Source organism: Theobroma cacao, chromosome 3 (assembly GCF_053813885.1).
Source record: "Theobroma cacao isolate CCN51 chromosome 3, ASM5381388v1, whole genome shotgun sequence".
In the NCBI taxonomy this organism is placed as follows: Eukaryota; Viridiplantae; Streptophyta; class Magnoliopsida; order Malvales; family Malvaceae; genus Theobroma; species Theobroma cacao.
Window position 1 is genome coordinate 41,802,282 of NC_142641.1, and position 13,586 is coordinate 41,815,867.

The 13,586-nt window shown below is 34.9% G+C and overlaps 3 protein-coding genes and 1 non-coding gene across 6 annotated transcripts; 2 read left to right on the forward strand and 2 right to left on the reverse strand.

The window, feature by feature from the left end:
* Positions 1–1,342: 1,342 nt before the first annotated feature.
* On the reverse strand, positions 1,343–2,116 carry LOC18606041 (uncharacterized). The gene has a single exon (XM_018118410.2). The coding sequence runs from the start codon at positions 1,820–1,822 to the stop codon at positions 1,466–1,468; it is 357 nt and encodes a 118-aa protein (XP_017973899.2). The 5' UTR covers positions 1,823–2,116; the 3' UTR covers positions 1,343–1,465.
* Positions 2,117–2,668: 552 nt separating this feature from the next.
* On the reverse strand, positions 2,669–5,593 carry LOC18606042 (FAM50A-like protein). 3 transcript variants are annotated; one of them, XR_016025293.1, is made up of 3 exons: positions 5,395–5,593; positions 2,999–3,821; positions 2,669–2,907 (listed from the first exon to the last, which is right to left on the reverse strand). XR_016025293.1 is itself a non-coding variant. In XM_007039434.3 (2 exons), the coding sequence occupies exon 2, from the start codon at positions 3,634–3,636 to the stop codon at positions 3,127–3,129; it is 510 nt and encodes a 169-aa protein (XP_007039496.1). In that variant the 5' UTR covers positions 3,637–3,821; positions 5,395–5,593; the 3' UTR covers positions 2,669–3,126. The 3 variants fall into 3 exon arrangements, 1 of the variants encoding a protein (XP_007039496.1); XR_016025292.1 differs by having other exon boundaries at positions 2,669–2,912; XM_007039434.3 differs by having other exon boundaries at positions 2,669–3,821.
* A 102-nt stretch (positions 5,594–5,695) lies between these two features.
* Positions 5,696–5,782, forward strand: TRNAM-CAU (transfer RNA methionine (anticodon CAU)). The gene is given in 2 exon segments: positions 5,696–5,733; positions 5,747–5,782. It is a non-coding gene; the product is annotated as a tRNA-Met (tRNA).
* A 2,955-nt stretch (positions 5,783–8,737) lies between these two features.
* On the forward strand, positions 8,738–11,148 carry LOC18606043 (uncharacterized). Its single transcript, XM_007039436.3, has 2 exons — positions 8,738–8,919; positions 9,182–11,148. Exon 2 carries the CDS (start codon positions 9,639–9,641, stop codon positions 10,641–10,643), a length of 1,005 nt encoding a protein of 334 aa, XP_007039498.3. The 5' UTR covers positions 8,738–8,919; positions 9,182–9,638; the 3' UTR covers positions 10,644–11,148.
* Positions 11,149–13,586: the final 2,438 nt, after the last annotated feature.

The following is a 13,586-nucleotide window of genomic DNA, read 5'->3' on the forward strand; positions in this document are numbered from 1 at the left end:
AGAATAGAAGGAAATCAAAACAAATACTAGTGATTTGTGGTCACTTTTGAGAGTGGGGATGCGATGTGCATATTTCTAATGGAAATCCTGAACTCAACAGAAAACATAAGCTTGACTGTAAAGGCTAAAAGATATTGTTCAATCTGAAAGTAGAAGAAGGGTCCAAACCAAAGTAGGCAGACCATTCAATTACAAGCTTTTTCAAAGCTAAGCGATCCCCTGATTTAGTTCCCTAAGGTAAGGATCAACTTGCAGTTCTAGCAGACATCCCGTACCTAGTTGAATTTATAATACTAGGGTTAATTTTTTGTCCTTTTGTTAGGAACATCTGTCACTGAAACATCTGATGGAAGGAAAACCAAGAACAAGAAACCAAGTTTAATTTAAACGTTGCTTCAACACAACCCTAGGAATAAACTTAAATTTCAGAACAAGTAAATTAAATAACTCTCTTCTTTTCTTCTTTTCTTTTTTAATTCGAAGAATTAGCTGAGTTTGACAAGTAAGTATAACCTATTAGGTTATTATCTTGATTTCGAGCAACATGATGCGAATTTACCCAAGTGATGAGGTTAGATTGATTAGGAATCCAATTTGATTGTGCCAAGTAATAATTTCTGATTTGTCTATTAATTAATTGCATGATAAATGGAGAGAAGGAAAAGATTAAATGAATGGAACCATGAAATGGGCTTTCAATTCATGCACAAATACCTAAAGAGGTTAGCTGTTTAATGAATGGAGTCAAAAAAGAAAAAAAAGAAAGGGTGGCGGCAATTCTAGAATTTCCAGCAGAGCACAATCATTGATCCTTGAAAGGAAAGGAAAGGAAAGGAAAATCCTCCCGGAATTGAAGGCGAGAAAAGCCACCACTAACTGGCTTTCCAGATTTGATGAATCATAGGAGTCGTAGAAAGTATTCCGGAGCTTGAAAACACACAACACCTTGTTGGGAATATATTTAGAAAAGAATTGAATTTGGACCGAATGAAGGAATGGTAAAGCCACATGCTTTGTTTGAGACAATAGGAATGAGATTCCAAACCAACCACACCAAAATATTACATGCATATGGATTCTTTAAGTATCCCTGCTTCTGATATGATATGATATGAGATTTGCATTTTTTTCTTTTGCACTTTCCATTCCAATTTGTCAAAAAGGGATGCGTGCTTCAAAGGAACGCTGAATTAACTTCTGGTCTTAAAAGGATTTAGATTTTTACGATTGTTTAATTATTAGTAATTTAAGCAGAAGAAGTCCAAAACTATTTAATCAGGTGTCCTTGGTCTAGCTTTCTACGCAATTTCATGGAAAATTAAGCAGTGATGAAAGAATTAAGTTTGCAAAAAACACAAATCCATCTCCTTTAACAAACTTGAAACAATTCAAAGCAAAATGCACGTACATAGGAACAAAAAGAAGTTGGTAGCCTTGACGTAGTCTCCTTTCTTCTTCTTCATAATCAACGTACTCTCATCTCTTTTCTCATCTTCTCATCCCTCGTTCCTCTCAAATCCTCAAAGCTCCAATCCCTCCTCATCCCGCAGCTCCTCACCAATCTAGGTTCACCGTCAGCTTCAAACGCCACAGCTCCGAAAGTTGTATCAATTGTATTTAGCCGGCGGTGACCCTTCCTTGTTGGAACCGGCATTGGCTCGTTTCTGATTTGCTCATAAGCCGCAGGGCTTAAATTCCCTGACCAGCTTCTATCAACCCTTATACAACAAAACTTCCTGCTGTCCTTTTCTTTACCATAATCCCTATCTTTGTTTGAATCCGTTCTTTGCAGGACCTGGCAAGTCAAGCAGTTGAGACTCATGGCTTGTTGTTCCTTGTTTGTTCCCCACCCCACACAAAAACCAACTTCTTTGATCAGGAAGACAAGGAGATGAACAAGGAATGGAGGGATTGGAAAGAGATGTTGTCCATTGAGGTTTTAATGGCTTAGAGAGGTGGTAGAAAAAGTGATAACAGATTGGAATTTACAGATGAGTTTTTCCAAGTGGTTAATTAGTTAAACAGCTTTTGGTATTAATTTTAGAATCATCGTTTTTTGCTTTCTGAGATTGGGATAAAATGTTTCCGCAAAGACAGGTAAACCAATTCTAAATTTGAGTGTCTAAGTACAGCCAAATGATGACAGACAAACCCATTTGTCTTATCAGTAATTACTAAGCAATCAAAAATATGCAAATGTACATGGGGTTAGACCGTTGTGATCTTACAGCCTCGGCCCACTCAATAAACCCAATCTTATCTTCTCATCCTCCCAATAAACCCAACCACAAAGAAATGCAGCTGACGGGAGATTCTCTCTTTGTTGTGTTTGGTACTAATTGGGACAAGTGATCTACTATGACCTTAATTTGGCAGCGTTATTCTTTTGAAATCCAACAAAAGCTTTACTCGAATGTATGACATTTTCATTCAAAAATGTTTACTCCATCAAAATTCATTCTAAAATAAATGAATTCCATTCTCACACTTTGACTCCTTTGTTTGTCTTTCATGTGAGCTGGAGAACATGCCAGTGTCATTGATGCCCTTTTTTTACTTGAATGAAAGGCTGAGAAAGGTGTACGAACAGAATTAATTTCCAACAAGGAGTCCATTAACATTACTTATTATTCAGTAGTATGTCCACGGTGCAGGCAAGCACCCTCTCTAGGCAAATCCAGGTTTAATATCATTCAAACAAGCAAAAGTCTAAATTCAATGTGATCAAATCATACAGGATGTACGCGACAGCAATGATGTAATGTTAATGTCACATATTACAATCTTTCTTGACCATTCTAATTCTAGTCCGATCTTAGTCTGCAACAGTCTTCCAGGTACATAATGCATCCTATTCATAAAATTCAAGTTTGTTAACAGAATGGTTCTTCATGCTGGATATATACTCTGTTCTGCATCCGAAATTGAAAAAGTTGTAAGAAGTTCACAAAACCTAACAATAAAAGCTCTTCCTAAATATGGCAACAAACTGACTTACCACGCCATAAGTTCTTTTAGTCATTACAACTCAGGATCTTCCAACGATCACACAGACATGTGCTATCCAGCATTCAATTTTGTACCTGGTAAACATTCATTTCACAGAGCAGCTTGGTTACAACCAACTCAACTCTTCTTATTTCTTGCATCTGCTTTCCAGTCTCTTCGACCAAGCTTAAGTTTCCTAGTTTCACAATTCGCCACGTTATGGGAATTTTCAGAATGGCATTCTCTTTCAAGCGACCCTTCTGCCCTAATCCCAGAGGGCAAGCATGGTGTTTGGCTTTCAGCTGTTAGGATCAGAGTAGACTGAACAGAAGTATGAAGTGCGTCTTCTTGACCCTTGCATATGTGAGCCCTTCTAGCATCTTTCTTCCAATCCCGTTTACAATGAACACGTGCCGTTCCATTGTTGCGGATCCCATTTAATTGCAACCCTACTGGTGGTATAGTTGGTTGGTTTAGGACATGAGACTTCTGCATATCTGCTTCAAGTCGCTTTCGAGCCCTATATCTACGCTGCCGTTCTCTGTTCTTTAGACGGCGTGTCATAATGTCATTATAACTTTTAGTGTTTGTGTTAGTTACTAAACTAGCTTGTGTTCCACTAGGATTCATATTTAGCCCGTCTTCCATTTCAAACTATTGTTAAATCTGTAGGAGTAAAACTAGTTGATGAAGGAACCTAAATAATCTGTATACAGCTTCTGTATGATGGAAAGCTTGTCGCACTTCTTACCATTGAGCATTTTCTGCTTCCAACATCAAGCAGGTACCAATTTTCATTATGTCAGTCAAGTTCCCAGCCATCATACTGGAATCTGTACACAAAACAAAGCACATTATTCCAGAGAATTATGCTAAATGAGATTGTTTGGATATTGTATATGTTATGACTTCATACATGACACAAAGGGAAAAAGATACTAGAAGATTGCTCAATAATCTAGAAAGTTTCACTTCTATCTTGTACAAGGCCAGAAACGGTGAGCCCAGAAAGTGAGGTGTATTAGACCTTGCCTTCTCCTGATCACCTTCAACCCAAGACTTCTGTACCATGTATAGAAAAGAGACCTTTATGTTCCACGTATAGAAACTCCTGCATCGCAATACTTATAAAGGAGACCTTTATCCATGAGAACAATGCCTCTGGAACATATTTATTTATCTGCTTTATCCATAATATCAGTCTGGCCAAATGGGCCACCCCATCCGCAAATTTGTATTTATAGAAAGTGAACAGGCAACTGTAACCATTTAAACATCTACCAACTATTTTCCATAAAGTTAGAAACTGAGCACTATTTCTAATCCTCCCAGCATTGATATGGAACTTTAACACCATTTCCAGGGCTTATTACTTAAATGATAATAAACTACAACTGTTTCCCTGTCGATTTTATTTTCATAAAAATTTGCATAGCTTTTACCCAATGCTTTTATTTCTTCATATGTCTACAATAAGAATGCTTAAATTCCTTCTTAAAAAAACAATTTATTTCAGCTACCAACATTTAGAACCTGATTTGTCTCTTTCTTCATGTAAAACATAAAAAACCTACCTTTTAGGATATTGTAACCGTTAACATGATTCGTATCACTTTATGCATGATCGCCAGAGGTAACAATCCCTAGACTATCTTTCTCTGTATTAGGAAGATGGAAACCTCCCTTAGGAGTAATAAAACACAATGTGTAGCAAGAAGTTATCAAATCAAAGGGATTATAACCATACTCCTACTATCGTAATAAGCGGTTTACACATTGATATCAATGAAACAAAGAATCTATCCGAAATTTGTCTGGCAACTTTCTGAATGATATAAAACTCAATTTGATTTATAAGATGAGCGAGCAGCATGGAAGCTCATCACACAATCTAATGTTTGAACATCAATCCCCTACAGTGCATGAAATTCATACTACATTAATTAGATCCTTTCAGCCCCATCTGACTTCCACAACTTCCAAGCATGAGTCTTGTTTCAATTATACTTGTTAATAAAATACTATATCATATCATATAACACATTAATGATGAGTAACATCACACCTTGTTAGAAGCATTAATTGATGAATCAACATTGTTTGAACAAGAAAATTTTACAAATAAAATCACATCAAACCTACCTATAGGCATAAAACAAAACATCAACCCCTGTAATCAAAATAAGCATAAAAGCCTAACCCATTACAAATTTCACATTAACAAACATCTTCGATGTTGTTTAAAGGTGTCCCCGAATTTAAAGGTACTTAAAAGCAAGACCCTTTTAAGCCCAAAATGTTCAAGATAACAAAAGAAAACAAGCATTATTGTTAGAACATGCAGAAATTGAAAGATTGCCAGAAAAAAAAAGAAGAGATGAAACATAGAAAGCTTTAGATATGTACCTTTAGAATGCGGATTTTTCTTTTGTGAATTGATTTGAGAGTGTTGGGACAAGGTGAGAGGGAGAAAGAGAGGGAGAGGAGCTAAGAAAGCGGGAGGTTGTCGGATTAGGGAAGCAAGAGGAAGAAGAAAAACAAGGAAAGGTGCTTTTTAGAGCAATTTTAGGACGCCGATGTTAACAAGAATCACAGTCAAAACTACTGATAACCAAATCAACCAAATGACTTTATGCCACGTGCAATCGTCCTTGCTCTGCGACTCTCTCTATGATTAATATAATCTTTGTAACAACACCGTCCACATGGGGTGGTGGCGCAGTTGGCTAGCGCGTAGGTCTCATAGCTATGTTGAGTTATCCTGAGGTCGAGAGTTCGAGCCTCTCTCACCCCATTGTTTTTTTCTTTTAAGAATATTATTTTTGAAGTTGACAAAGCAAAGCAAGCCCATGAAAAGCCTTGAACTATTCTCCCTAGCGATAAGTCTTTGATTTTGGTTTGAATCAATTACCCATGAAAAGCCTTGAACTATTCTCCCTAGAGATGAGCATTTGATTTTGGTTTGAATCAATTACTTGGTTTGATTTATTCGATTATTTTGATCAATTTTTTATGTTTAAAATTTGAATTGAAAAAATCAATAAGCCAATTATTAAATATAAACTTTTTAAATATATATTTGATATATACTATATCAATAATATATTTAATATATACTTTACGTATAAATATTATTAACAGATAATATAAAATAATAAAACTTACTAAATGCTCATTTCTCAATTATACGACTTGACCTCTACTCGTAAATTTTATGATTAAAAGTAAAGAATGTTTTAAAATTTTTTATATTTTTTAAATTTGGGTTTAAATGTTTGCAAGTTTAAAAAAATGATAAATGGGGGTTAAAAAATTATCTCCTAAAATCATATAAGCTTAGAGCTCGATTTTTCGATTATTATATTGTGTTGAAATAAAAAGAAAATTACAAAAATGAAAGGAAGAAACTTACCATTTACCATCACCAGGGGTGATGGAGATTTGAAAATTCATACTCAAAACTTTACGAGTTGTCATGCATTCAAGTATTTAATTTATTGATTTGTATATGATTTATCTGTTTAAATAATAAAATTAAACTTCCTCTTCCTTCAATTATTAAAAAAAAAAAAAAACTCTACATGTTGTGGTGTGTTTTGTGCGTTGAAATTGGGGCAAGCTCTTAGCTTCTTCATGTTTGACGATTTAGTTGAATTTGCGACGGTGTTCAAACAAAAATTTTTGAGCTTGCAATGGCCCGTCAAAAAAGTATAAGACCGGGACAATGATAGATGTGAGTCCCTTTACAAAATTTCTAACTGATTAAGTCTATATTTTGACAGTTTTAATCCATTTCCTTTTATAATTTAATATTACAAAAAATGAATATTGTTACACCCCTATAAATCAATGACAAACCATACTTTTACTTACTTTGATATAACTTATAGGTATATATATGGAAGGGTTTTCAGATTAATTAGTTAACATTTTCATGCATCTCACGTGAAACTATCGACACGTGATATATTATAGTAATTAAAACTTTATGGTATTGATATTTTTGTTATTTAGTTTGTTGATAATAAATAGATAAAATGTAAAAAGTGAAGAAAATAAAAGATAAATTATAAAAATAAACAAAATATTAAAATAATAAATTAGGCATACAAGGCACTTGAATCTTGCTTCATATTAGTAGTACTGCACATTAAGGCTAGGGAAATTGAAATTTATTCTTATAAAAGATAAGCAATATCGGTCAAGTCAAGTTTTGGTTATTATTACATATCTTTTATATATAATAATAAACTTTTACCTGTAAAAAATAAATAAAACTTGATGCGTAAAACTAATTAGAATCCCAAAATAAAAGGAAAACAAGTACATTTTCCACTATGAACATAACATATATATTAAATTGGAGGGCTTTATATATTAATTAGTTGCATGTGGTTAGTGCAAGTACCAATATTAAAATTTACATAATCGTGAGCCTTTTTCGTTAATGCTGGAGACCAAGATGCCTTAAGCAACCAACTTGCATGATTCTTGTTTATATTCCAAGTGATCATCAACATTAATTAATTGCAAAAAAGAAAATATTTAGCCTCCTATTGCCACGTTGGCTGCTCATTAAGGCTGGAAAAACCGTATGCGACTTTCCCCCCTTTGCCTAACTTTTGCCCTATCCGTCTTCCTTTTTCAATGTTTCTATTAAAACAAAATATATGAGAACAATACTCCAAAAAAAAGAGAAAATAAATTGATTTAAATTTTGATTTAATTGAAGCAATAGCTATACAATTTTGCATGACCTGGTAACAAGAATTTTCCAATATATACAACTTTCTTCATTACCTTGTATTAATTAGCCATGTGACAAATGATGAATAGAGATCTCTTATAAAAGGTGACAAATATTTTTTAAATTTTAAAATTCATGATCTTACCCTCATCTCATCTTAAATTGGTGCGCCGTGAAGTGTGATTATATTATTTATAAATTTTGTATGATTAAATATTAGTAGTTTTCAATTGTTTTAATTATGTCCTACAAATGTAAAAATATTAATAGTTATATACATAATAATGGTTATGATAAAATTAATTATACATTTTAATAAAGTAATCATGATTAACACTAATATTAAACAATAATAAAAAATTATGCAACATAAGACGATTGATAATTTCTTTAAACAAGATTAATTTTTTTAAATTTGTATTCAATAGATTATACAAATTAAATTATACAAGTTATAAATTTAGTAATTCAATAATTAAATAAGATAAATGGGTGTTAAAATTGGTTAAATGAATTTAATTGTGTACCATGTCTTGAACTTGTCAACATAATTAATAATTTTAAACACAAATCGGTTTAATTTTTTATCGTATTAACTAATCGTATCAGAAAATTATGAAATCTAACTATTACAGCATTTATTATAAAAATATGTTTTTTGTTCGTCGTGCACATGTGAAATGAATAAATAGAAGGGCTAGAAAGGTACAAGAAGAGTCAAAGTGATGAGTTGGCAGATATCTATGTGAAGTGGATGAGTGGACCCACACAACTGCGTTCGGACTAAAAACTAGTAAAAGGTTAAAGAGAGTCGAAACATCGGCGCTAATTCCGTTTACTTTGACTCTACCCCAGTCCCCATATCTATTGTTCCATTTATTTAACACGTCATTTCGTGGTCACTTATTTCTGGACCCACCTCTAGGCCCCACGAAACAAAAAAGAAAAATCCCTAAAAATTAAATTTTTAAAAATTGGGAAGGGGAAAAAATTGTCAAAAATGAAGATCATTGAATTCATTTCCACAATGGCCCACCGCGCACGTTAGTCTCCAGCACCTCCCCAGCTAGCGCTAGGGTTTACTTTCCTTTCTTTTCCTTCGATATCCGTTTGATTCCATTTTTCTTTCCCTCATTCTAGAAAGAGGAAGAAGGTCTTCACGGGACTTTAAGAATACGGACCCGGTAATTTTTTCATTAGTGTTTTTTTTTTGTAATTTGATTAATTTTTATTAGTATCATTTTTTCTTTTTTTTACCTGCATTATTTTGTGTGTCTGCTGATCTTGTTCTTGTGATATTGATGGAATTTTATGATGTGGGGTTTGATTTTTGGGGCTAATTATTTTATAACTGTTTGATGTTTCTGTGGTCTGGTTTCTGGGATTTGCTTATTGAGTGGAAACTTTTGGTGGGTTGATTTTGGGCTTTATGCCTTTATGATGCAGGAAGCTGACGTTGGGTTTTTGAGGGCAATTCTGAGACACTAATTTGAAGAATTTAGATTTTAGGGTTTTTGGATTGGAAGAAAAGGGTGCTCTTTTTCTTGTTGAATATCAAGTTTAGGTTTGTTTTTGTGATTTTTGGTGGAGATTGAGTTGTTCTGCGCTTATATTACTGTGAAGAATTTTTGTTGTTTGAACATGGAGTCCCAAAGTTTGAAGGTTTTGAATGACTGCACCCTTGTGGATATCTAGGGAAAATCAAAAGTGCTTCCTGGTCAGGTTTTTGCAGCTTATGCAAGTTTGAGGTTGCTGTTGTGAAAGATTGCTAGCTGGTGCTTGAGCTTGGATTTTTGAGGTTCTGGGGTATTCTGTTGAAGCTTTTGAATGGTTTGACTTTGTGGCTGTTTGGAAATATTGGGATTAGTTTCTTCTGGTGCAGTTTGCAGTTTAGTTTTTCAAAATGGATAATTCAAAGAACCGGCATAATGATCATCTGGGTGTGAACAAGATCGGGAAGAACATAAAGAAGAGCCCGTTGCATCAACCTAATTTTGCTAATAATGCAGCTAGGCAGCAGCCTCAGCCTCAGGTTTATAATATAAGCAAGAATGATTTCAGGAACATTGTTCAGCAGCTCACTGGTTCACCTTCACAAGATCCTTTGCCCAGACCACCACAGAATCCACCCAAACCCCAAAGTATGAGGTTGCAGCGAATTAGGCCTCCACCATTGACACCAATCAATCGACCCCATATTCCACCTCCAGTCCCAGTCCCGGTTCCAGCCCCTGCTCACGTACCAGCTCTAGTTCCCCCTCCTGCTCCTTATAACAATAGCTTAGTTAGACCTGGTCACTATGGACCACCATCACCTGCAATGTTGCATCCTATGATGCCTGGAGATGCTATTTGGGGAAATACAGCTGAATCTCCTATCTCAGCTTATATGCGGTACCTTCAGACTTCTCTTATAGATCCAAGTCCAGTTGGAAACCAAGTTCAACCTCAACTATACCCCCCAGTTCCAGGTCAACCTCAGGCTTTGCCACCATCTTCTGGTTTACTTCCTAATCCACCAATGCCAGTTCTCCCTTCCCCAAGAGGAGTAAATGGTCCTGTACCACCGATGCCTAATATCCCTTCTCCACGAATGAAAGGTCCTGTTCCATCAATGCCCAATCTTCCATCCCCGCGGATGAATGGGCCTCCTCTTTTACCCTCTCCAACTTCTCAATTCCTTTTGCCGTCACCTACTGGCTACATGAATTTGTTGTCCCCCCGCTCACCTTACCCTTTGCTTTCTCCTGGGGTTCAATTTCCTCCAATGACTCCCAATTTTGCTTTTTCACCAATGGGTCAGTTAGGGATTTTAGGTCCAGGACCTCAACCTCCACCTTCCCCAGGTTTTCCATTATCACCTTCTGGGTTTTTTCCCTTCCCAAGTCCAAGATGGAGGGATCAATAGTCCAAGATATTGCATTATTGTTCTTATCAGTTCAATGCTTGTTGAGGAACTGGGAGCTTCTTCATGAAGGTTAATCTCCTTCCGATGGAGGTTCAATCGTGAAAATATAATGTACACTGGTGGTGTAAGGGTCTTATTAAAGTTTTATTTTCTTCTTTTGTTTTCTTTCTTGGTCTTTTACCATGTTGATACCCATTTCCCCAAGTTGTTTGCGCAGAGGCTTGTAACAGCTGCAATGCTTTTTGTATTCTTGGACAAGTTTTACCTAGGAAATAGTGGAGATCAGATAACTCAGTTGGACATCTGGACAGAAGCTGTAACATGAAAGAGCTGTAACCTGTAAGGAGGTAGGACCACAGGCTTAAAAAATTTATAGGTAGGCAAATCTAGTTGAAAAATTCTTGTGTAGTTGTACTGTTGTGGATTAAATCCTAATTAGTTTCGGTTAAATTCTTGTTCAATTGGGTGGCATGTGGAAATAAAATGTTCAAGCAATTCTTCATTATTATTTTTTTCCATGTTATTGAAAATGAAGGGTGATGGTGTTAGACTATATCAAATTTTGCTCAAAATGTTTAATTTTTTACTCCTATTGGTGTTGAGTTACTTATCGTAAATCATTTTCTAATAAAAACTTGCCTTTGATTGATTACCTGCAAGAGAGTCAAATAGAGGAGTAATTTTGTTCTTCATATTAGTTCACTATAGCTCAATGATGCCTTTGAGTACTCTCTAATCTGCTATGGGTTCTCCTCGTTTGATTCTTTTGCTTATATTCAATGCTATAGTTTGCCACTCGAATGCTTGTAAAATTCATTTTCATTTTCTTGGGAGACAGATAAACTAAATTCTAGAAAGAAAAGAAGTTGCTACTAACTGCCAAAATCCCCAGCTCTGGAGCAAATTTTACTTCTAAGCGACAATAAACTGCATTCACTAAGGCATTTTGATCAAGCTGTACCTTTGAACTGCCTAATTTTGAAATTGTAACCTGTGTCAAATGAGTATGAAGCAGTTCCTTTGATTTGAAGCCAGCATAAATTTCAAGTTTTATCTGAGCATATTTAATCTCTTCATGAACTCTCTTAAAGATGCATTTCTTAACATCTATTTGATGCATTCAAGTTCTTATTCTGAGGTAATTCTGTATTTTCCTTGAGCATCTGGTCAGGGTAAATGGAGGCTGCAGTTGTAATTAAAGCTTCCCTTTCTAATATCGATTTGAATTTATAGATTAGTTACCCTTTGCATAAATGGTTGATGTCCCCTCCCCTTGCTATTTTGGCATCTCTGAGTTGAGAATACGAGTCAAGAGGTAAACGTTCACACCATGGAAGAAGTTATGTCCAAAGCAAAAGACAGAATCTTTTGGTCGAGAGACTTTTTAACGTCAATGGTCAACCAAAATAGAATGGAAGAGTGGTTTGCTTTATAGGGTTCCACGACAAATATCGTTTTGCTCGAAATTGGCTTGAATGTTTGGATTGTTAGAAATATGTGGAAATTCCCTTATCAGGTTGGAAATTATTATATTAAAATGATGATAATTTTTTTTATATTAATTAAAGTAGAAATATTTTAAAAATTAAAATATAACACAATTATTTATTATTTATTATCAATTACTTTTAAATAAAACATTGATATTTCTATGGTTAATGGTAAGAGAATAGGTAGAAGGGAAAACCTTTTACATCCCTTGAGTGAAAACTGAAAAGCAAAGTGTTTGGATTTTCATTAAAAGCAAAAGTCTTTTGTCTGCTTAGTTCAGTTAAGTAAAGTCAGAGAGGAGTTGGTTTCAGATTGGCAGGGCCAGTTTTGAAAGAGCAATTTGCAAGTCAGATGTTTCCCTAAACTTGCCTTGGGGGAAAGGGGATGGGCTTCCACTAATGAAGCAGGGGTTCTCCATCAGGTTTGGTGGCCTGTTTTCCTGTGAAGAAGGGAAGCAAAGGACCATGGAGGTGGACCTCACTGATAGCATTGGCGTGTTTATTTTCCTTAACGTTGATGCAGACATGCTTTATAAAATCCACATTGAAATCATGAAAAGCCTTACCTAAATCCATATAGAACAATGGAATTGCGTGTAGTTGGAAAGAGATTAAGGGTGACAATTCCAATTAAAATTGATGGCACAATGGGTAGAGGAAACCTTATTTTCCTACACATATTTGAAAGTTATTTGGTATTTAGAGAGACAACTATAGTTGAATGAATTTTACAAGTCAATTAAATTTAAAAAACGAAAGGTAAGAGTACAGAGTTGTTATATTTTTGTAGAGGGAAAAAATAAAGGTGATAATTCTCTTTTCCTTTTCTATTTCTCACTTCCCCAACGAAACAGAATGGTATTCGTCCATAATCGAAATTGGGCTTTAGGTGGACATCCATAAATCTGGCCGAAAATCCCAAACTTGGGTCAGGGCCATTCTTAGCCGAAAGGCCTAATGCATTTTGGATTGGCATTGCAATGTCAAGTGGATCCTAAGTGGAAATGCAAAATGTTTCTTGACCCTAATTTCGTGGTAATTAAAATGCTAATATGTAAAACAACAAAAAAAGTTGATAATTTGCTTTTATAAAATAGTATTGCAAACAACTTTTACCATTTGCTGTCGTATATGCCATGATTACTTTATCTCTTTACTAATTATTGGTTATTTGAAACAAAACACATACTGCAAATTGATCCTTAAATCTTCAAAATTTAATTAAGCTGCAGATGGAAGTATGTACATATATATAGACTGGGTTCCCTTACAAAAGCATAATATTGAGTCGTCCACTTGCCCCCCAATAAACTAAAAAGAAACGAAAAATCCAACCAGGTTGTCCTCCTAATAATTAAGGATTTAATTCCCCTTTTGGTAGTGTCATCCTATCTACATAGGAATTATGGAAATCAAATTATATGATTTTTCCCCATTTTTCCGTTATTTAACA

What these genes read in the sequence shown, in the direction of transcription:
- LOC18606041 (XM_018118410.2), bottom strand. Translation starts at nt 1,822, where the DNA reads ATGAGTCTCAACTGCTTGACTTGCCAGGTCCTGCAAAGAACGGATTCA.
- LOC18606042 (XM_007039434.3), bottom strand. Translation starts at nt 3,636, where the DNA reads ATGGAAGACGGGCTAAATATGAATCCTAGTGGAACACAAGCTAGTTTA.
- LOC18606043 (XM_007039436.3), top strand. Translation starts at nt 9,639, where the DNA reads ATGGATAATTCAAAGAACCGGCATAATGATCATCTGGGTGTGAACAAG.